Here is a 22,359-nt window from a genome sequence, read left to right as displayed (position 1 = left end):
TGTGTGGAACTCAAAATATTTACGAGTCCTGCACAGAACACAATCTTGTGTCCCGCAACGACAGAAACAATAGGAAATGAGTAGTACGCCTTCCTCCATGTGACAGTGAAATCAGTTACTACATTGAAACACCTACTGGGAAATATTATGAATTGCTAGGTGCACCATTCTCCAGGTACAACACTCTCACGTACATATGAAGTTTTATAATGTTGTAATGTCAAGAATAAACTCTAATATTTCTGAGATGTGCTATTATACACCCTGCATTCCTGGTCTCCCCACTCAGTGACAGTGGCAGATGCTACCAACTTGGATGACACACTACAGAGCCGGTAAAAGTGGCCGAGCGGTTCTACAGTCTGGAACCGCGCAACAGCTACGGTCACAGGTACAAATCCTGCCTCGGGCATGGCTGTGTGTGATGTCCTTAGGTTAGTTAGGTTTAAATAGTTTGAAGTTCTAGGGGACTGATGACCTCAGAAGCTAAGTTCCATAGTGCTCAGAGCCATTTGACACACTACAGACAGCAGATGGTATGCTTGCTACACCTACTTTACACTTGCAGCACCCATAAACTGTTTATTGGATTTCCTATTCTGCCAAGACGTTCAGTTCTTTGTTCAGTTTTATGTATGTTCCATGTTCTAATACCTGTTGTCAGACAGCCATTGCATGACCATCACGGCGAACACCTTGCCGAAGGGTGCGTACTGCCATACGGAAGATTTCTCCAGGTGAGGTGTCATTGCGTCAAAGAGCTCGTACGTAATGGTGCCGGGCAGTGCGTTGTGCAGCCTGCAGAACTCCAACATCTCTGGGCTGATGTCGCTGGCCACGAGCTTCGTGCCAGGCGGTAGTCGCGGAGCTATGACCTGTCAGAACAGAGGTACTCTTTCTTGTTTGCTCTCTGCAGCTGTGAAACAGCTCAAAAAATAATTCCATGCTTCACTCTACAGCATTGGTGTGTGGAAGAGAATAATAAGTTCACCAGACAAATATCACACTCTAGCCAAGCATTTACAAACTGTATCTTCTTCCCGTTACATAATCAACTACTATATAACACCAAAAGTTAACTCCAAGATAAAATCTGTAGGTAGCTTATTTATCTCCAAACGTAACATTTCCCGACAGTTTGCCGGCCGTAATGGCCGAGCGGTTCCAGGCGCTACAGTCTGGAACCGCGCGATCGCTACGGTGGCAGGTTCGAATCCTTACTCGGGCATGGACGTGTGTGACGTCGTTAGGTTAGTTAGGTTTAATTAGTTCTAAGTTCTAGGGGACTGATGAGCTGAGAAGTTAAGTCTCATAGTGCTCAGAGCCATTTAAACCTTCCCCCCCCCCCCCCATCCCCCCGACAGTTTACCACAAAAAATCGTACTAAAAGATCCGTTTTGGAGATATCTTTAATGCAGTGTATCTTAGCTTTGGTGCATGCTTAATTTATTTGATATATTCGTTTCTTAACTTCAAATGTTCAGCGTTTTGTCTGCTGAAAAACCGCGGCGTTTATGAGTTCGCATGAGAAAACAGTGATGTCTTCATGATGTCACCCATCTTTCGTTCTGATTGGATGATGTGAGCAACCTGAACAACTGCCATGGTAAATTACACATTGTATTTTTACTTGTGTATTACAAAAATAAGCAAATTAAGTGATATAGCGCACAAAATGGCTCATCTACAGTATACACTGGTCTGTAGAAATTGCTTGTATTCCCTTATCTGGATTTTCGCAGATATTGTCCTTGATCCACGTTTACATCGGGTCTGGGGGCACCTAGTTCCTTTACTTTCATCTTAACCGCATGTTCCAAAATTTTACCTGACAAATTCCACACCCAATTCATATTGTGTTGTTTTCGAACTCGTCGTATGCTGCTGTTATTCGCAAGAACATGCAACTCACTAAACGCATGCACTCACAAAATGAAGCTTGCTAACAACACACATTATCCGCAGTCAGCAAGTAAGGAAACTAAAGTAACGGGACATATTTCGCTCATGGGGTATGTTTCCTCCAGTCATTCGTGAAACTCTCGCTGGGTGGTGATAGTTTGTTACCACACTCTAGTGCACTCTGGCGAGACATTTACAAACTTATTCAGGCGGTGGGTGGGATATCCAATAGCATAAAAAAGCACTATGAAAATAATAACCCTAAATATCACATAATGATGCAATTAAACATAAAAGAGATACACAGAGCCATGGATTCGATAGTGAACTTTCAGCGACCCTGTTCATTTCCCTTGGTTGTAAGCAGTGGAACATGAAAATTGTACGCAGGTTAATAGGACACGCATAGACTGAGACACCAGAGCTTTCGGGGCGACCATAAGAGCTGTACTCTGAGAAGTCCACCGGCCCAAACCTCTGCTGCACAGGGCTAAGTGGCATTTCAACGCGCAGCTGGAGACTATAACCCGTTCATCATAAGAATAAACCTGATGTAAACAAGCACAAACACGATGATTGGTAAGAAGCCGTAGCACACGTACACTGGTGTTGTTACGCTCATGGAATTAGGTCCTACTTATGTATTAAATATCTTATTACTAAGTTACGTTAAATGAAACATTAAGATATTCAAATGTATTAAAAGCCATAAATGTTTCTCTTAATCACGCTTTACCTACGTAGTTTTCAAAAAACGTCTACAGTCACAGCCTCTGCAGCGTTGTTCTTTTATTGTCGCGATGTTAGGCTGGGCGCGCAAGTGTTGCGAAACAAAATGTTTTGCTGGGTACGAGCAATTCATGTATTTCAGTTTGAGCAAACGTTGTGAGGCGTTTCGCAACGCCTTGAAACATTTCAGCAGTTGCTCGACGCCTGGATCCGATACAGCACGATGCTTGATGTTTCAAGGAGCAAAACGTTCTGCACATGCGTCAACTCCCTTCCACTAACCACCACTACAGCTGTCACGCCCAGCTCTGACCGTACAGAAGCATCTGCTTTGTGTTTTCGGATCTGTGTTTTAGTCAAGTGTGTTGTGTAATGACTGAAACAGGCGTGGTCGACGATACTGTTATCGATGTTGATAAACTTGTAGCCCTCGTGGAAATCAGACCCGAGTTGTACGTGATTACCAGGAAAGATCACCACAACCAGGACGTGATCGCCAAAGCATGGCAACACAAAGGTCAGGAAATGAAGATCTCAGGTAAGAAATGTATAATTAAGAAACAAAGTAATAAAATTCGTGCAGTTTTATCAAGAATGACCTTCATGAGTTATAAAAGTGTTTATATTTTGAAAACCTCTTCTTTCAATCGTTTTACAGCTTTAAACATAATGTTTTATTAAGATTTAAACAAAAATATTTCTAAATTGTTTGTAAATTACTATTTAGTAAGATAATAAGGTAATAATTTAATCGTCATCTTTACTTTTGTACGTAAGTTCGTTTATACACTCAGCTCTATACGTTAATAATTCATCACCCATTGATTGATATCTTAATTACAGAAGGCCATCGTGTCTTGCCAAGGAACAGCACCTGTTGGGCTATTAAAAAACCGAACGTAGCTTTCTCTAACTTTGTAGGCTGTTCCTGAGACTCGTGTTCCAGCCTGCTGTGGTTCTTCATCAACCTCAACAACATGCATAAGCTCATCATAGACTTCGGCTAGTTTTCCTTCCCTTTTTCTTATGAAACTGTGCAACACACAACAGGCTAATACAATTTGTTTTTGACATCTGGCTAAACGAGCATTGCTTGCTCAAGAACTCTGTATTTTTTAACCATCTTACCAACCGCGCCTTCTACTATTCTGCGAGCTCTAGATATCCTGTAATTGTATATTTTTCTGTCGTACTTAGAAGTGTTGATCTTGGAAATGGTTTCATCATATTGATATGCATCATCAGCATCATCAGCTACAAACACGTAAAGAAACGAAACGTTTTTCTTTGGGTACAACAATCGGGGTACAGGGAGATTTAACCTCTTGTCAACGAATCTCTGTCCAAAGCTCAAAGAGAGAAAAACACTAGCATCATTGTTTCTTCCCGGTACCCCTACGCCAACTATCAGAAAGCTTCCTTCAGCATCTTCAACTGCTTGTAGCATGATAGAGTGTAAGTTCTTGTAAATGTAGTAGGCTAATCCACGGTTCCATGGTCCCTCATTTCTTATATTTTTTCCACCTACTGCGCCAAAGCAGTTTGGAAAATTCCACAAGTCTTCAAAGCGTTCAGCTACCGATGCCCATTTTTCAGGTGTAGGCTCAGTCATCATATACAACGGTGACAGTACTTCCCAAATATAAGTACATGTCTCAGCTACTATTTTTATGACTGTCGTTGCACCAACATAGACGTATTTAAATCTATCCCCAGTAGCATTTAACTTATTTTACTAATTTTGTCGTTTTGTTTTAGGTAATGAGTGCAAGTCCAAGTGGCACGTTCTGAGGATCTCATACGCGAGATATCTGTGTGAGCTGAAAAAAAATGCCAAGTGGATCAGGTGGGAACAAGAAAAAGTGGTATTTGGCTGATGCAATGAATTTTTTGCTGCCCTACAGTGGACATCCAAAAAGTACAACCAGCAATATGGCTCTAACGCGAACAGATGTAGCAGCTGAGGAAGGGATAGAAGGGAACTTGGAACAACCCACAACTGAGACAGATGTTGCCGCAGTCGCTGGTACTTTATCTTCACTTGCAGCAACGGTCGAAATGAATCCAAGGAAAAAAAGGCTAAGACACCAGCAGAGGTAGTGGCTGAAACAATGGCTGCATATTTAAAATCGATTACCCAAAAAACATAATCATAAGAACATCCTGTGATGCTTTATTTTAGAGGTCAATGCAGGAAATTGAAAAATTGCCTGACACCTCTCAAAGACGTTTCAAAACATGTAAAACAGCTGTACAACTATCTTGATCAAGAAGAAGGGGTTTATTCAGGACAACCGAATGTCCCTCAGATTTCACCAGCATCAACTTCCTGCAGTTCTCATGGCAGAAACTCGTCAGGTGATTCGACACCATCTCAGATATCTGCTCAAGACGAATATAATCTTTTACAGCTTGGTGACTATGATAATTCAAATAACCTTTTGTGGTTCAAAAAAAGGTAACTCTCCTTGAAACATATGTTTTGACGTTCCATTATAATGTAAGAATTATATTTTGAATTTCCATTGAACAGTATTGTTTTATTTCGTTTAGTATCAATTTTATTTTATGATTAATAAAGGCCCCGGGAGCAGACAACATTCCATAAGAACTACTGATGGCCTTGGGAGAGCCAGTCCTGACAAAACTCTACCAACTGGTGAGCAAGATGTATGAGACAAGCGAAATACACTCAGACTTCAAGAAGAATATAATTATCCCAATCCCAAAGAAAGCAGATGTTTACAGATGTGATAATTACCGAACAATCAGTTTAATAAGCTACAGCTGTAAAATACTAACGTGAATTCATTACAGACGAATGGAAAAACAAGTAGAAGCCAACCTTCGGAAAGATCAGTTTGGATTCGGTAGAAATATTGGAACACGTGAGGCAATACTAACCTTACGACTTATCTTAGAAGAAAGATTAAGGAAAGGCAAACCTACGTTTCTAGCATTTGTAGACTTAGAGGAAGCTTTTGTCAACATTGACTGGAATATTCTCTTTCAAATTCTAAAGGTGGCAGGGGTAAAATACAGGGAGCGAAAGACTATTTACAATTTGTACAGAAACCAGATGGCAGTTCTAAGAGTCAACGGGGGTGATAGGGAAGCAGTGGTTGGAAGGGAGTGAGACAGGGTTGTAGCCGATGTTATTCAATCTGTATATTGAGCAAGCAATGGAGAACAAAAGAAAAATTCGGAGTAGGTATTAAAATCCATGGAAGAGAAATAAAAGCTTTGAGGTTTGCCGATGACATTGTAATTATGTCAGACACAGCAAAGGTCTTGGAAGAGCAGTTGAATGGAATGGACAGTGTCTTGAAAGGAGGCTATAAGATGAACATCAACAAAAAGCAAAACGAGGATAATGGAGTGTAGTCGAATTAAGTCGGGTAATGCTGAGAGAATTAGAATAGGAAGTGAGACACTTAAAGTAGTAAAGGAGTTTTGTTATTTGGGGAGCAAAATAACTGATGATGTTGAAGTAGAGAGGATACAAAATGTAGACTGGCAATGGCAAGAAAAGAGTTTCTGAAGAAGAGAAATTTGTTGACATCGAGTATAGATTTAAGTGTCAGGAAGTCGTTTCTAAAAGTATTTGTTTGGAGTGTAGCCATGTACGGAAGTGAAACATGGATGATACATAGTTTGGACAAGAAGAGAGTAGAAGCTTTCGAAATGTGGTGCTACAGAAGAATGCTGAAGATTAGATGGGTAGATCACATAACTAGTGAGGAGGTACTGAATAGAATTGGGGAGAAGAGAAGTTTGTGGCACAACTTGACCAGAAGAAGGGACCGGTTGGTAGGACATGTTCTGAGGCATCAAGGGATCACCAATTTAGCATTGGGGGAGGGGGGGGGGCAGCGTGGAGGGTAAAAATCGTAGAGGGAGACCAAGAGATGAATACACTAAGCAGATTCAGAAGGGTGTAAGATTCAGTAAGTACTGGGAGATGAAGAGGTTTGTACAGGATAGGGTAGCATGGAGAGCTGCATTAAACGAGTTTCAGGACTGAAGACCACAACAACAACTACAATTAATAAAATACATTAATAAAACTTATGGTTTCATTTCATTTCACATAATGACATGTGTGACCGTATATATAAGTAGCGCTTATTTATTATGTTCTGTGAGCATGATATTTAAGCCAAAAGACTTGAATTTATGTACCATCATTTTACAATATGAGCAACATATAGAAACCAAAATGTACAAAATAAATTCAACTATTTTCTTGATAAATGAAGAAATTAAACAAATTTAAAAGACTAAATAGCCGATTGATTTTATATGGATGTCCCATTTCTGTTCATATATGAATTGTGAATTGCTGGCTAAAAGAAAAAAAATATTCTCATGACTGATTTAAAAACGAAATATTGTACGTGGTCCGCCTCGGATTCTGTAAGAAGTGGCCCTCAGCAGTAAACAGGTTGAGAACCACTGGTATAGATGTTCCACATTACAAAATTTAATTATAAATTTTAATTATAAATTTATTATGAGGCAAATTACGATACTTACAAAGTTCATCAAGTGTCATAGGTAAACACTGTGATAACTGCACATTTTACATAACCGTTTGAATCCTAATTGCAGTAAATTAAACTTACCTTAAAGTTATTAACAGTCGCTCTGCATCTCCAATTAGTGTCCTTTTTGGAAATTTTGTCTCCGACAAGTTCCAACAACACTTCAAAACTATTGACACTCATTCTACAATAACTGTAAAACTTTCCCGGATCTGATTTCAGTTCTGTGAGGAAAGACTTAATGTCTTTCCTCTGACTCATCAAGTGAACTCAATGTTTCCTTTCATTTGAGTCCAGCATTTGCAAAAACTGCCAATAGGCAATAATAGCTATGTTGACTTCGTCACACATGTTAATTGCGCCACTAGTGGAGGAGAACAATACAAACAGTATTATGTACTGTTGCTTGAAACAAAATATTACCTCCCACACACTGGAGTAGCAAAGAAGCAAAACTATTGCAGCAAAACGTTGCGCAACATTTTGCTTCACGTGAAATGCTGTACCTGTGTGCGCCAAGCCTTAATGCGCAGTCTGAAATTGGCCGAGGGTGCTTTCTGTTCCGCAGTGAAACACGCACGTGCATCACGGTTAAAAAGTGCTGAAAAATAGATTGTTCTTAATGCTTTTTCATAAATTTACGGAGATAATCGACTTTGAAGTTTTCCTAGCGTTGTATACACTGCAGTCGGTAGCGAATTGGAATATGAACCAAAGATGTTATTTGTGCGGTGTTTCAAATCTCCCCGACACTATTTTTTTTTCTCGTTCAGTTTGAAATACCTACATATCGTAATTATAAAACTCATCATCATTTTTATGAATAATGCACGTGTCATTGTTTCCAATTGCCGTTTCCATTTCAAATACAAATTCTTAATTATCGATGTTTTATGACAGACTGTTCATAAAAGATGTTTGAATGAAGAAAACATAATTTAATTTTTAAGGCAATAACGAAAAAAACTAAATCCTCTTTATCTGATGTCCATCGTTTTACACCACAGACATAGATAAGTATCGTAGAAATGTGAGAAACAGTCATTTGCACAGCATCGAACACATAATACAAATGCTGCATTTTTACATTTGCTACTGTACCCTTACAATATTAACCCAACAGAACTGATCTGGAGCCAAGCTGCAGGATTTTGCCCGAGAAGTAACAAAACTGCCACCCGTACTGGAACTATTGCAAGCAGCTTTTTCACACGTCACTGCCGAACGCTGGCGGAATACAGAAAGGCTCGGCTCGTCGTAAAAGAAGGAAAGAAAATGCTGTGCCTAGTTGGCTTCCTTTGTTGATAGGCTCGTTATCAACGTAGCATGTGACACTTCGGGTACTGAAATGTATTTCTCGGATTCAGATAAGGCATGAGCTAAGAGATTACCAGCCTACTGACTGTAATTAATACCTTCTGTGGCTTCAATATTTAACTATACGATGAAATACTTCAATACTCTCATACGCCATACACAGCTTATGCAGAAAAATGAAAAATGACCCTGTGGTTAAGTCAGGAACTTTCATCATTCTTGATTTTACTTACAATAGTACGTTAGCTAAAAACGATAACGGGTTGTGGTTTCCGTCTAGTCGTCTAAGGAGCGTTTTGTGGGAGATTTCCAGTGTATTATTTCATTCTGATTAAAAATAAATTGACATTCGAAGCTGTATTGCTCCTCTGCTCGTCTCTTTTTACGTGTGAACTGCAGCTGGCCACGTCGCTGCAGGCTAACTGTACCAGCTGACCGGCCAGTGGTGTACAAGTTAAATGCGCCGGTAAAGCTGTTGTCCCGTATTACCGCTAAGTCATGTGCGCGTAACGCATAGCACAAAACGTACCCTTATTGTCGTACTTGACAGCTTGGCCGCAGTCCCACGTAAAACGGAAATCCAATGAAGTTCCAGCAAAGAAGGAACACACTCTGCATTGCTTACATCAGGTTTATTCTTATGATGAACGTATTATAAATGTTAGTACATTTCTCAGGTATGCTATTTCATTCACTACATACTGTAATAAAATTAGAATACACGCCAGTATATGTTATAATCGTACTGGCAGCAAACCTATTTTGTGGGTTTCTGAATGACTTACAGTATATTAAATTATGAATTTCATCACACAGTAATCCATTTGAGGCGGTGAGAATCATATGGGTCTAAAACACGGCACTATCGATTGCAGCATTTACTCTTGCTTCTTAAAGCTGTTGATCTTATGGTGAGTCAGATTTATATGTGCTGTAGGCCCACATTGTATATATGAAAATTCACAAAAACATGTCTCACTGGTTCCTCTGATATCCACTTAAATGTGGAATCGACAGCAGCGTGCTTTAGGCCCTAATGGATCTCAGTACCTCATTTGTATTCTAGTCAAATCACCATGCTGACACATTACTACTTAAGTTTAATCATTTCCACAAACGGTACTCTGTGTTTGGAGTCACATGTTTAGTGTACAGGAATCGGCTTTCATGTGCAGTGTAAACAAGAACTATGTTGCATCTGTTTTAAATGCTAGCAGAAACGTAAAGCAGTGAGGACGAGCCGTGAGTCGTGCTTGGATATCTCAGTCGATAGTGCACTTAACCACGAAAGGCAAAGACGCCGAGCTCGAGTCTCGGTCCGGTACACAGATTTCATCTGCTAAGAAGTTTCATATCAGCACACACTCAGGTGCAGAGTGAAAATCTCATGCTGGGAACAGAAAAGTAAATTACCAGGAAGAGTTAGCCGCAGTGGAACAAGGACCTCTGAGAACAGATACTTTTATTGGGAGAGTGACGAAATCAAATAAGCATGACTTCAAGCGAACATTTAACAAGGAAGTGTACAGTTAGCACGAGTTGTTGTGTGGATGCAGCGTAAGAATATCTGATTTTCAGACCGGAAGTAAATTCGTGAACTACTACATCAGTTAGAAATCTTGTACATTTGTTCGAAAATTGGAAACGCACTAAAACTTCAATTAATAAATAACTCGAAATGGAGAACTGCCAAAGCTTACACATTATTTCGTTACTGCCCTAAACTGTACTTAAATATGTACAAAATAACAAGATTCCACAAAACAATTCTTTCTTTTCTCGGATAAGATATGCATATTATAATAATTCTTATTATCATTACTGTTTTTATTATTATTGATAGTGTTTTTATTATTATCGACAGTGGCTCTAGTTGCATAAACTTGTTGATAAGCTTAACTGTTATACAGCAGACGCTATTAATTTCACACTCTCAAATTTATCAGAATCGGAAAACTTGTGAACGCCCAAAACGTATACTCACGAGCCGTCACTGGAGATATTCTCTCAAATGATGGTACGATAGCAGCAGAATAGTGAAAATGTAATTGATGTAAGAACAGAACGGTAAATTCACCGATTTTGCATTGTGTCCGCCAGGTGAGATACGGGTTCAGTGCCTTGACAAAATGGCGGCAAGAAAAGAGCTTTTGTAGGTTGGAATATGCTAGACGTTTATCTATTACAAAAGTACAGCGTCCATTCAGAAGTGATAAGAGAAAAGAATCGCCATTTAAACAGAGCATTATGCGTTGGTATCGACAATTTCAGGGTACTACTGTTTCTCTCTGTAAACGGGAACTGCTGGTCGACCAAGTTTCGTATCAGCACACACTCAGGTGCATAATGAAAATCTCACTCTGGGAACAGAAAAGTAAATCACCAGGAAAAGTTAGCCGCAGTGGAACTAGGGCCTCTGAGAACAGATACTTTTATTGGGAGAGGGTGAGGGAAAGTTTCGTACACAATCAAAATAAATAAATAAAATTTTAAAAAATTAAAAAATCAACGGTCTGAGCAAGCCACGAACTTGGAACACCACAGCAAACTGGGTGGAAGATCTTGCGAAGGCGGTTACATTTCAAACCATTGCGTCTGCAGATCGCGAAACATTTAAGACCGGAACATTATGGCCGGCGCCTTCAATTTTGCATCACAGTGAAGGAAGCACTTGAGAATGCAAATTTCCCCTCCCAGCTGTTATTCAGCGACGAAGCAACCTTCCTTTATCTGCAAAGGTTAATCGCCACAGTGTGAGTTTCTGGGGCACTGAACATCATCATGAAATTCTGGCGCATGTACCAGATTCGCCGAAGGTTAATGTTTGCTGTGCAATGTCACAGACGAAGCTGTATGGACCTTTTTTTTCTGTGAGGAAACTATGACGGGTACCACTTACGGTGGTATGTTGTAGCTGTGGTTGTTTCCACAGCTGATTGCTGATTCCATCTTCCAACAAGACGAAAGCTTCGATGTTCGCCATTACCTAAGGTGATGTGGCTCTGCTCACTTGGCCGCCCTGGCCCCGTGACCTTACACGTTGTGGCTTTTTTCCTTTGAGGTTACACTGAGGACCGTGTTTACATCAATGCTGCTGTGGTGACTGTGTTGTGAGACCAGAGGGGCACTCATAGAACATTTGTAGGGTGAAAAATTCAGTCTTGGTGAATTTACGGTTCTATTCCTGAATCAGTCATATTTTACATGTAATACTTTGGAAAACATAGAGCTTTGAAACCGAATGAATCTTTTATAGTGGTCCTGCATTTAGTGGTAGCTACTACATGTTCAAATGGTTTGCAAGTCGAAATCAGGACGCCTTCTTTGAACAGATGCTCCAGCAACCAAGCAAACTGCTACAACAAATACTTCAGGTCCATGTGGTACGGAGTCTGACTATACCTAATGTGGAAACGCATCTTGATCTCTCCAAGGTGGTCCAACAGCGAGGGCCACTGGTTGCAGTTTAAAATTTTTTCTATCAAAGAAAGTTGTCGACAGACGAAAGTGACAACATTTTTATGGTCAACCTGTGTCTTTTGCTGCAGTTCTTGAAGTAGCTCTTTGGAAAGTTCAGTGGCCACACAATGGCATCTTGTTATGGCCAGCTCCACCTTGCATGTATATCCAATCACATGGAAGTACTAAAATTCGCCCAAAAACCTGGTGATAGTAACCTGTTTAACGTAACTAAATCAAACACAAAAATCAGGGAAAGGTTCATCCGTAATTATGCGTCATCATCTAATTATCATACCTCGGGCACCCAGTCACCATTAAGAAATTGATATCCAAATTAAGCACTCATTAATAATTGTAGTTTCCGAGTTAATTTTTATTCTCAAGTGCTTCATTTCCTTTTATCGCTGTCTCTTGAGGATTTGGTATCACAGACGCAAGTTCATCGCAGTGCGCGGAAGAGACTAACAGTCTTCAATTGCAACCACACATCTGCCTGTTTCTAATGGCTTGAACTTAATGTTGTGGTTGGCAGAAGAGCCAACACAGGGTTACTAAAGGAGGCCGAAATGCACGCGTTTTAGCTCACGCAAGCTGGCGTCAGGTCTGGAACATGACAAGGGAATTAAAATTGAGAAAAACGGAAGTATCTGGTGGAATACTTAACTTTAATCCATTTAATGACGAACGTCGCTCTTGACGGTACATGATTTACAATATCAATAGAAACTGATCATGGCGCCTTGCTAGGTCGTAGCAAATAACGTAGCTGAAGGCTATGCTAATTATCGTCTCGGCAAATGAGAGCGTAATTTGTCTGTGAACCATCGCTAGCAAAGTCGGCTGTACAACTGGGGCGAGTGCTAGGAAGTCTCTCTCTAGACCTGCCTTGTGCGGCGCTCGGTCTGCAATCACTGATAGTGGCGACACGCGGGTCCGACGTATACTACCGGACCGCGGCCGATTTAAAGGCTACCACCTAGAAGTGTCGTGTCTGGCGGTGACACCACACTTAACTTAGAGTAGGTTTGAGTCCTCCCTCTGGCATGGGTGTATGTGTTGTACATAGCGTAAGTTAGTTTAAGTTAGATTAACTAGTATGTAGGCTTAGGGACCGACAACTTCAGCAGTTTGGTCCCATAACACCTTACCACAAATTTCCAATTAACTTAGAGGCATGCTTCACTTCCGGAATTGTGAAATTGATTTCTATAACCAGTAATGTAACCGATTAGCGTAGTGCCGATTCCCTTGTTGATGTGAGTGATCTCATTCACGTTTAAAGTAAGCATTCATTCATGAAAATATTTTGTGTGCCTCTCTGGATTTTATTACTATTATGCAGCGTGTTTGACAGTTTCTATTACAGGCTTCTATTGGATGTAGAGGAGACTTAGTAGGTAAAGTTTTGACAAGGAAACCATGTCAGAAAATGTACTATTTGGATATAAAATAAGTTTGAAGATCGTATCACTTTCAAGTCACCCCCTTGACGGAACGCACACATTGGAGACAATCATCTGTGACCTGTGTGCTCTGCAGGATCCAATGGTATGGACAGTGTATCGAGTATCACGACGTCGGGTTCTCTTCTACGTGACGAAGGACCTTCTCTTCAAGTGGAGACGGGGCGCGTTTATGGATCACCACAGTCTACTATCCTAGTTGTTGTCGAACGAAAATGATATGTGATGTCATAATTACAACAGACACTGAGGGTGGCGCCCTCTTCACAGTTTGTGTTAATTTCAGAAAGTGATTCAATCTTCAAAATGATTTTGTATCCAAACGGGACATTTCCTGAGAGGTTTCCTTTTCAAAACTTTACCTACTAAGCCACCTTTACATACCATAGAAGTCAGCAATAGGAATTGCGAAACACCCAGTATAGTGATAACACTTCCCAGAAAACATCAGACTTAGACAGGGACTGCAATGAGAGTACAGAAAGAGGTACCTTCTTAGTGACGTCACCAGGACCGCAACCAACGTCGAGCACCGGCAGTGGGTCCTCGGGCCAGCTGAGGGCGGACCAGAGCTCTCCAATCTGAGTGTCGGCCAGCGCTCTATAAGGCGTTCCAGCGCTGCTGAACAGTTCTGGCTTGTCCATGTCGCTGCGACGTGTACGAGCTCAAGTCCTGCAAGAAAGATCGGTGAAGAAATCCGAATGTAATCAGATATAGCCTCGAAACAGGGAAAAATTAATCCAAGGAGAAGAAACGCTATAATTTCTCGTCAGTATCCAAATCATTTGGGATGGAGCATTGGTTGAGATTGGCAGTAAGTCGATTGTAGTCTTGTTCAGGGGCTCATCTTGACATCCAGCTGAAGTGACCTATGTAAACTAATGAAATCATACATCAGAGTAGTTAGACAGGGACTGCAAACCCGTTCACTATGAAAAAGAGTCCAGTGTCTGGACCAACGTACCACTTCTCACGGCAACCCTGTGATCACCAGCGCGAGTCTGGACAGAGGCGAGCACAGCCCGCGAGGAGGTACTCGTAACAAGTGTTGTCAATCTGACCAACAGACTACACCTGAGCCTGTGCTATTGGCGAGGTATGCGGACCACAAAGTAAGCTCGGTGGTTAGCGCGCAGTCTCAAGCGTTACTGCGATTGGTTCTCCCCAAGTCGAGTGGACATTGCAGGTCGACATGTGGCCTGGAGCTGAGGTCATATATCATTTGCGGCCGATTGCAGAACGATTCTGCTGCCGCCAAAAAACATTTCGCGGAAGAATCGTGAAGGCAATGTAAGAGACATTAGGACTCGTACAGAGGCACATAGGCAGTCGTTTCTCCCTCGCTTGATTTGCTAGTGGGACGGGAAAGGTAAAGACTAGCAGTGGCACAAGGTACCCTTCATCATGCACCTTGCGGTGACTTGCTGGGCACTTATGTGGGTTTAGATGTAGATAGTACTTTAGATATGGTCAATGGAAATTATGAGCGTATTTATTACATTTAAAAGTTAATAAGTTCCAAATGCCTCAAAGTTCTTAATATCTTAACGAACAAAATGTGCGCTGGCAGCGCTTGAACAATACTACTGCGGAATCAACTTCAGATTTTCTATTTCGGTAGTACAATTATAGTTCGTTGCGAGGGTTAAAAACAGCATTTTAGTTCAAAATAAATGTCTAAAAAAAGGGTCGGGGCAGTTTTACATAATAGACAACAACATCTATGTTCTGAGATTTAATTTTACTAAGGTTTAAAATTTCACTTAATCTGGTTCCTATATCCCAAAAAAACCAAGCACTTAGTAAAAAACTAACATCATCACAGCAAAAGTGTCGAAACTCCAGTACAAATCCATGTGTAAGACATTATGTTAGATTTACTAATGAGAAGACAAGGAAACTGTCATGGAGTTAGTGCGCCAGAGGTATCAAGTAAAGTATTTTGATGTGCGATTTGTATCGTAATATGTACAGTACGTGTGTAATTGTGTAGGTTTTTCTACGCCAGATCGAAGCTGTGTGAGGGCAGTGGCCATGTTGGGCTGGATCAGTGCGCTTCGAGAGGTCGGTGAGTCAAGACGTGCGCTTATGAGTGGTTTGTCTGTCTCGACAAGTGTGTAGATTGGTAGAATTTCTGTAGGAGTTCGAAAACTTAGATAAGTGTCCGACAGATCTGCTTTAACACTTGAATAACAGAGTGGTGTTAGCCTTGGCAAAATTCTGCTAGACAACAGGTCTACAACTTTCTGTCGCCTTCATGTGTTAAAAAGTAAAGTAAATCATTCATCAGCCCGAAGATACTGTGGCTTTGAACAGTGCTTTACTAGATGTGGTCATGCTGAAAATCGTATGCTGTTGCCTTCCTCCGATCTTCGAACTTAACTTACCCAGTCAGTTTTTCTAGGGGTACCTACAGTTTAGGTGCAATTCGGCATTGCGTACATCAAAAAACATTGCCAGACCTTTGGATTTGTAGTCTGACACTATACCATTACTACTTTTGTGTGTGTGCTATTTCTTTCGATTTGTTTCTTCTTCGTTATGTCGTATGCGGTCCTTTACGGATTTCGCAAGACACCTTTCTTACTTTCTAGATGAGATCATCACTCATTATTTTGTGTTAGAAGATGTCTACCCCTTTGATCGAACACGCTGAGCTACCGCATCGAGTGAACCACCGAGCCACACGTCTGTGTGTTATCACTAGCGAACGAAGTTGTATGTGCTAAAGAACTTTGATATCTCTCGTTCTTTTATCTGGAAAAAATATAAAAAACATGCATAATGTCGCAGAAATGTAATTACTTACGTTAAAAGATCACTCATCCATCAAGCTGACGTAGTGGTGGATTGAAACAACTTGCTATTGCAGTGAACCACGAAACATTTTCTCCAAGTTTTGCATCGCAAGGGTAATAGTCTTGTATATTACAGCAAAAGAAATTCACTGGCACACGCATTTTCGATTTCACCAACGTCTACGTCCCCTTCCAAAACTTAAGCAATTTTACACATTGTATGAAATCCATGATTTTGTTGGAACACACTTTTAAACTCCAGTTCAATAGTTTCCACTTTTAAACCTTTGAGCCGATTAATTTTTTCCTCAATCTTGCGAGCGCCCGATTTGTCCACTTAGCAATACAAAGTACCTATCTGCTCACATAACTCTGTCTCAACTATGTGCTACACAAGTTACGTACATCATGTACGGTAAGCTTACAGAAAAGTTTTCCACTGCCTTCTTCATACGTGGATCAGAATCCGTAAGTAAGAGTAAAACAAATTTCATCTCATTCGAGCACAAAGCCGCAGGGATTCATTGAGTAAGCGAGCCGTTATTTATTTACAGGCTAACAGAAAACACCAATTGGAAACTATTTTATCATTTTGTAGCATACCTACAACATTTCCCACTTTCCTAACGCTAGAGTCCGGTGATTCATCAATTCGTACCCAAGTTTTTTATTTTATTTTCACAGTCTACCGTGGTCTTTGTTGATACTGATTTTTCTAATGCTTCACAATTAGTGTACTTTTTAAAATATTTCTGAGCGCTGAATTTTCAGTTTATATAAAGGAATATCACGCCAAAGAAAAATGTTGCATAAATCTGCATCATATGCGGAACTTTCTAAAACTAGGATATGTAAAGAAGATGCTGCTTCACGTCAAACAGCATGTTAAAAGTTGTGCGTGAAGCGGCCATTCTATGTACTTGCTAAATGTTGCAACACTTGAGGTCGCTGGTCTGCATTTACTGGTTACCCACATATTTGATAAAAAAGAATTCTCCCATTACTTGTAAAGATGTCACTAAACTGAGTAACTTATTGTTACTAACGAGAGTGAACCCTTGACCGATATATCACGGGTCATTTCAATTAAGACACAGTACTGTATAAACAGTCTTCTTCAAACAAGACGAGAGCTATGACAAAAAAGCTGTTGGGTACACTGGTGCGTCAGCCGCCCACATCACGACCAAGGCATTTCCCATACAGACAGCCAAGCAGCATACGTAGCTCGCTCACTACACAATACTCGTACGTCTACGAATGAAGTTCATTCAAATAGCGTTCTCATAATAAGACGATGCACGAGATTTTTTGTTAAAAATAAAATTTATAGCAAAGGAAAATAACAAATTATGCATTTTAACAAAATTATTTAAAATATTTTTTAAATAAAATATTACAAAAATTCGTATTTTTATGCGAAGTAGATTTTCTTTACCATTGAAGTGTGCTGTTTCGGGAATTTCTGTCTTTCTTACAGTTTTTTATCTATAAACAAGAAAAATTATTTACAAAAAATTCCGTTCCCTATTTATCACCAGCATTTCCCTTAATCTGTACACAATGTGACATAACTCGAGAATGACTATGCCCAAATGAAAGACACCCTTTTTTCCCTCGTGTAGTTATATATCTGTTTGATAAGTCACATGACACCGTTTCCTCTATGAAAATACGAGTTGCGTCCATGATGGATGCTGCCAAATTGGTCACCATGTTGGTAACAGCTTCGCTCGTTTTTCCCCGTCTCTTATCTCATACCACTTTAAATTTCCGGTTATCCAGTTGTTTTGCTTTAGAAGGGTGGACCTTACTTATGTATCTAATTGAGGATTATCAGTGTTCACGATACACAGTCTAAGATAGATCACTTATCATTGGAAAGTTCAGGAAATTTCTGGTCCATGCGTATATGTGCAGTACTAAACTTTACTCTAACTGCCCGTAGTTTCGGTAGTGCTCGCTCTTCTGTGGCGTATTTTTCCCTGTGAATATACGTGAGAAAAGGACTTAATATTTTTTCTACAATATGTGGAAAACATTGATTTTTGTCATGTGCAGAGCATCGAGCGAAAAGGACAAAGACAATATGTGCGTAGACAATGATTAAAGAAGACAATATATACTCTGTCAACTTCCATTTGTCGGGTAAAAGAGAAGACACTGTACCTTTTCGAGTTTTTTGCTGACCTAGCAAGACGCCCTCTTCCTGCCTTGCACCCCAGATCACGTAAGAAACAGATTGACCGTCCTTACGGCGGAACAGGCAACCGTAAAAATAGTTTTCCCGTCGGTGTCGCAGGCGACGCTACAATGCCAACTGACCTGTCCATGTCGCGGAATTGGCAACGCTTTATCTTCGGTGACGTGAATGACGCTGATTTGTGTTTGGCTAGAGAAGGGCTTAACTGGCCGGTTTTGAGCGCGAGTACTCGCGTCTGCTCAGGCTTGTGTTCGCGAGCAGGTGCAAGGTCCCGAGTAGGGGGGAGGGGAGGGAAGGGAAATGCGCGTGCACGTTTGAATAGTGCCTATTGAATTCGCGCCGACTGTGTAACGTCTAAAATACTACGATCAGTTTTAACAGTCACTTCGCTGGTTAAGAATCATGTCAAGTCGCCGTTGTGTAACCCCAACCATGCTTTCGCAGTTCAACCCCCATTGGGAGAAATTGTATCTGTTTACAGAAAAAGTTGGTGTTGCAAAATGTTTAGTATGTCACTAAACGCTGAATTCTTTTATGAAATTTAATTTGCAGCGACATTATATGTCGTACCACGCGAAAGACCACGGAAGTGGAAAATGTTATGGACCAGATCGTGCACAGAAAGTTATTAAACTTAAAAGGAAGCTATCCGAAGAAGATCTGGACGACGAAGAAAAATCAACTGAGGCAGCTCTCAGAGTGAGTTACAAAATTGCTTTCCTGTTAGCAAAATCCCTGCCGCCCTTCACTGATGGCGATTTAATAAAAGAACGTTTGGTAGTTGCAGCGGAACATTTGTGTCCATCTCAAGTTGAACAGTTTCGAATTGTGCCATTACCAGCTTGCAAATATCTGTAAAGATTTTATGGCGTATTCTCTAGCTCTGGACGGAAGTGTTGATATCATTGGAACAGCGCACAGTGCCATATTTATTAGAGGTGTTAATAGAGATATTCAGGTGAGGGAGGAGCTCCTCGATGTAGTAGCCATGAAGAACATTACAACCGGAGGTAATATTTTATGTAGTGTTGAAGAAAGTGTTGAAAATATAGGATTGTCGTGGAATTCTTTAGTTTCAATGTCTACAGACGGTGCACCAGCGATGACAGGGAAAAAAATCAGGTTTAGTTGCGCTGTTGAAGGAGAAAATACAAAAACTGACCATGCCGAATGAAATAAGGGGCGTGCACTGTGTGATCCACCAGGAAAACTTATGGGCAAAGAGTATCACTCTAAAAAATGTGATGATTGTTCTTGTTCGTACAACCAATTATATAAGGAAGCATGGGCTACAACACAGGCAATTTAAAAGCTTTCTTGAGGATGTAGAAAGTCACTATGGTAGCCTGCCTTATTACAGCGAGGTCTGCTGGCTTAGTCGTGGCGAATTATTAAATCGATCTTTTTGCCTATTAGATGAGATAAATATGTTCATGGAAATAAATAACATGTGTGTTCCTGAATTGAAAGAGCCTTCATGGAAATGCGATCTCGCGTTCTTAGCAGATTTAACTAGCCATCTGAATGCTTTGAACATTTCACTACAAGGTGATGATCTGCTAATTACTCATTTCATAGATCGTATACGAGCTTTTAGAATGAAATTGACACTTTGGGTGAGTCAGCTGGAAACAGGAAATCTAGCTCATTTTCCTAAATTATCATGATGTTCACAAAGACTGTGAACGTTATTCACATAGTTTAGTTGCCCTTAAGGAAGAATTTGATCAACGCTTTCAAGATCTGACAGCACTAGACAGTGATTTTGATCTGTTCTCCTCTCCATATTCAGCAAATATTGAAGAGATTCGGTTGAGCTGCAACTAGAAATTTTGACCTGCAGTGTGACAGAGAATACAGAGACTAATTTCAGAACAAGAAAAACATTTTGGATTCTACAGACACTCACCTCAGGATAGATTTCCTCGTTTGCACAAACTGGCGGCTACAATAATATCGATGTTCGATTCCACGTATGTTTGTGAACAACTGTTCTCTGAAATGAAATGTAACAAGACGCGCCTGAGAAACGCATTGTCTGAACGAAATTTAAACTGCACGCTGCGCCTACAATGCACAAGAACAATTACTCCGAACATAGACGCAATTGTAAAGGGCAAAAAGTACAAGATAACCGAGAGTCCCACACTTCAGTGACACCTTTTATTGTGTAACAGTTCACAAATGAATACGAATGTAGAGGCATACACTAAGCTAAAAAATTATGTGGTGCGTGTACATTCTCCTTTATTTGTTTCATTTGTCGCAGTAATAATTCGTGAGTGGTATCCTTGCAGGTGGCCGCGGATTTACATTGACTGGCGGCAGCTTTTGTGTGCCCCACGTGACTCTCCCCATTCTCCGCTCTGGTCCTGTAGTGGGGGTAGTGTGCTCGCGGTGCTCCGTGCTCGCGCCTTGCTGCTCACAGCTTGCTCCGCGAGCACGTATGTTGTGAAGCCCTGGGCTAGAGCATTCCGCGCGAAATTCATTCGTCACACAGCTGACTGTAGACCATGATCGGCTACGGTTTCTCCCGAGTTTTCAATCGAAGAATGTAAATCAGCTCCTATAATTCTACAAACCAATTTTATTTCAACTGTAGGGATACTCCTCACAACCATATGCGAAATGAAATAAATGAAAAGTAACACACAAATATTTCTCGTGAGTTACTGTTTAAATGCAGACTGTATTGCAGTCGCGTAGGTTTTACCCTCGCCTTCCATGCCGTCTATTTCCTCTTTGTTATACAGCTCTTCTGATACGGATTATGGTGGTAAAAAAGGTCTCCACGTGCAGGTTAACACTAGAAAGTTTTCAAATCCTTCTCAAAGGCCTTTGAAATGTAATCCGATATTTTACTGACAATTATTGCACTGAGCAGTGGGTTTCGTGTCCTGACATTACCGACATAATTATTTATTTTGCATAGTGTATGTATAGGGATCAGGTGAGTTATAACGACAATATATTTTTCACATTGAGACTGTAAATAAGTTTAAGAAACAGATTTTGTTTCCTTTCTAAGTATTTCTGTAAGCGTTCTTAAGAACACCACATTTTGCATTTGATTACTGTTAGTTGTAAACGAATATAATTTCATGTACGCACTTAACAACGATATCTTCGAAAAAAATATTGTTAAACTTTAAATATCGTGAGTAAAAAAAAAATCTGTGATGGTAAACATCACTTTTCGGTCAGCACATCTATTCCTGTCACAAGCCGTACTGTTTTGCTCAGATTTAACACATTACTTCTTTCTAGTTAAACGTGGTAATCAAGGAAAGTCAACAAAACTTATTTGTGCAGCCTAACGGAGAATCTTTATTTGGTACTTAAATACAATAGGAATAAACTACATATTTTTTATAATTTTCAGTTTTGAGACAGTTCTACTACATTTCTCTTTGAACATTGTTCTGCAACTGTAATACAATTTACATTTCACAAGATGATTCAAAATGAAAAGTCTGTGTTCTCCACATTCCTCATCGTCCAACCAGTGAAATTTTTCAAGTTTTGATTTGATGTAATTAACGATCCAAAACTTTATATTTTTCTTATTAATCAACTGTAAAAAAACAGGACTCTGTTGTAACCGCAGAGAAGCCAAGTCTAAATGCAGTTGTTCTCAGACGATACACCAGAAATCATACGGGGAGATAGAGTTAACAGGGGACGCCAGACGTGTCAGAGGGGTCACAAAAGATAACGACGCAGCCAGATAGCCGAGGCGGCGGTCCAAGCGGCCAGGCAGCTGCGCGTGATAAGCAAGGAAGCAGACTCAGCTATTAAGATAAACAGGGCGCTCTGGGCAGGTCCCTTAATAAACAATAACTTGCAGTATCAACACTCTTGGCTAGAGGGAGAAGTCTGGGAGCGGAGAGAGAAAGAAAGAGGGCCCTAGGTGGGGACCGCACTACGTCATGAGGAGCCAA

The 22,359-nt window shown here is 40.5% G+C and overlaps 1 protein-coding gene across 4 annotated transcripts in view; it reads right to left on the bottom strand.

Annotated features, from left to right (window-relative positions):
• LOC126336512 (juvenile hormone acid O-methyltransferase-like) overlaps positions 1-18,609 on the bottom strand; it is a 38,179-nt gene extending 19,570 nt beyond the window's left edge. For 2 of the 4 annotated variants that reach the window (XM_050000288.1, XM_050000289.1), the window contains exons 1-2: positions 7,257-8,365; positions 655-875 (exon numbers count right to left, since the gene is read on the bottom strand). In XM_050000288.1, coding sequence (XP_049856245.1) covers positions 655-875; positions 7,257-7,436 — 401 coding nt within the window. In that variant the 5' untranslated portion in view covers positions 7,437-8,365. Of the gene's footprint in view, positions 1-654; positions 876-7,256; positions 8,366-13,908; positions 14,090-18,384; positions 18,519-18,540 lie in introns of those variants that run through there. The other 2 variants (XM_050000292.1, XM_050000290.1) reach the window with 2 other exon arrangements.
• Positions 18,610-22,359: the final 3,750 nt, after the last annotated feature.

The sequence above is a fragment of the Schistocerca gregaria genome, chromosome 2 (genome assembly GCF_023897955.1).
Source record: "Schistocerca gregaria isolate iqSchGreg1 chromosome 2, iqSchGreg1.2, whole genome shotgun sequence".
Taxonomy (NCBI): Eukaryota; Metazoa; Arthropoda; class Insecta; order Orthoptera; family Acrididae; genus Schistocerca; species Schistocerca gregaria.
This window is presented reverse-complemented; position numbering and strand designations above follow the sequence as displayed.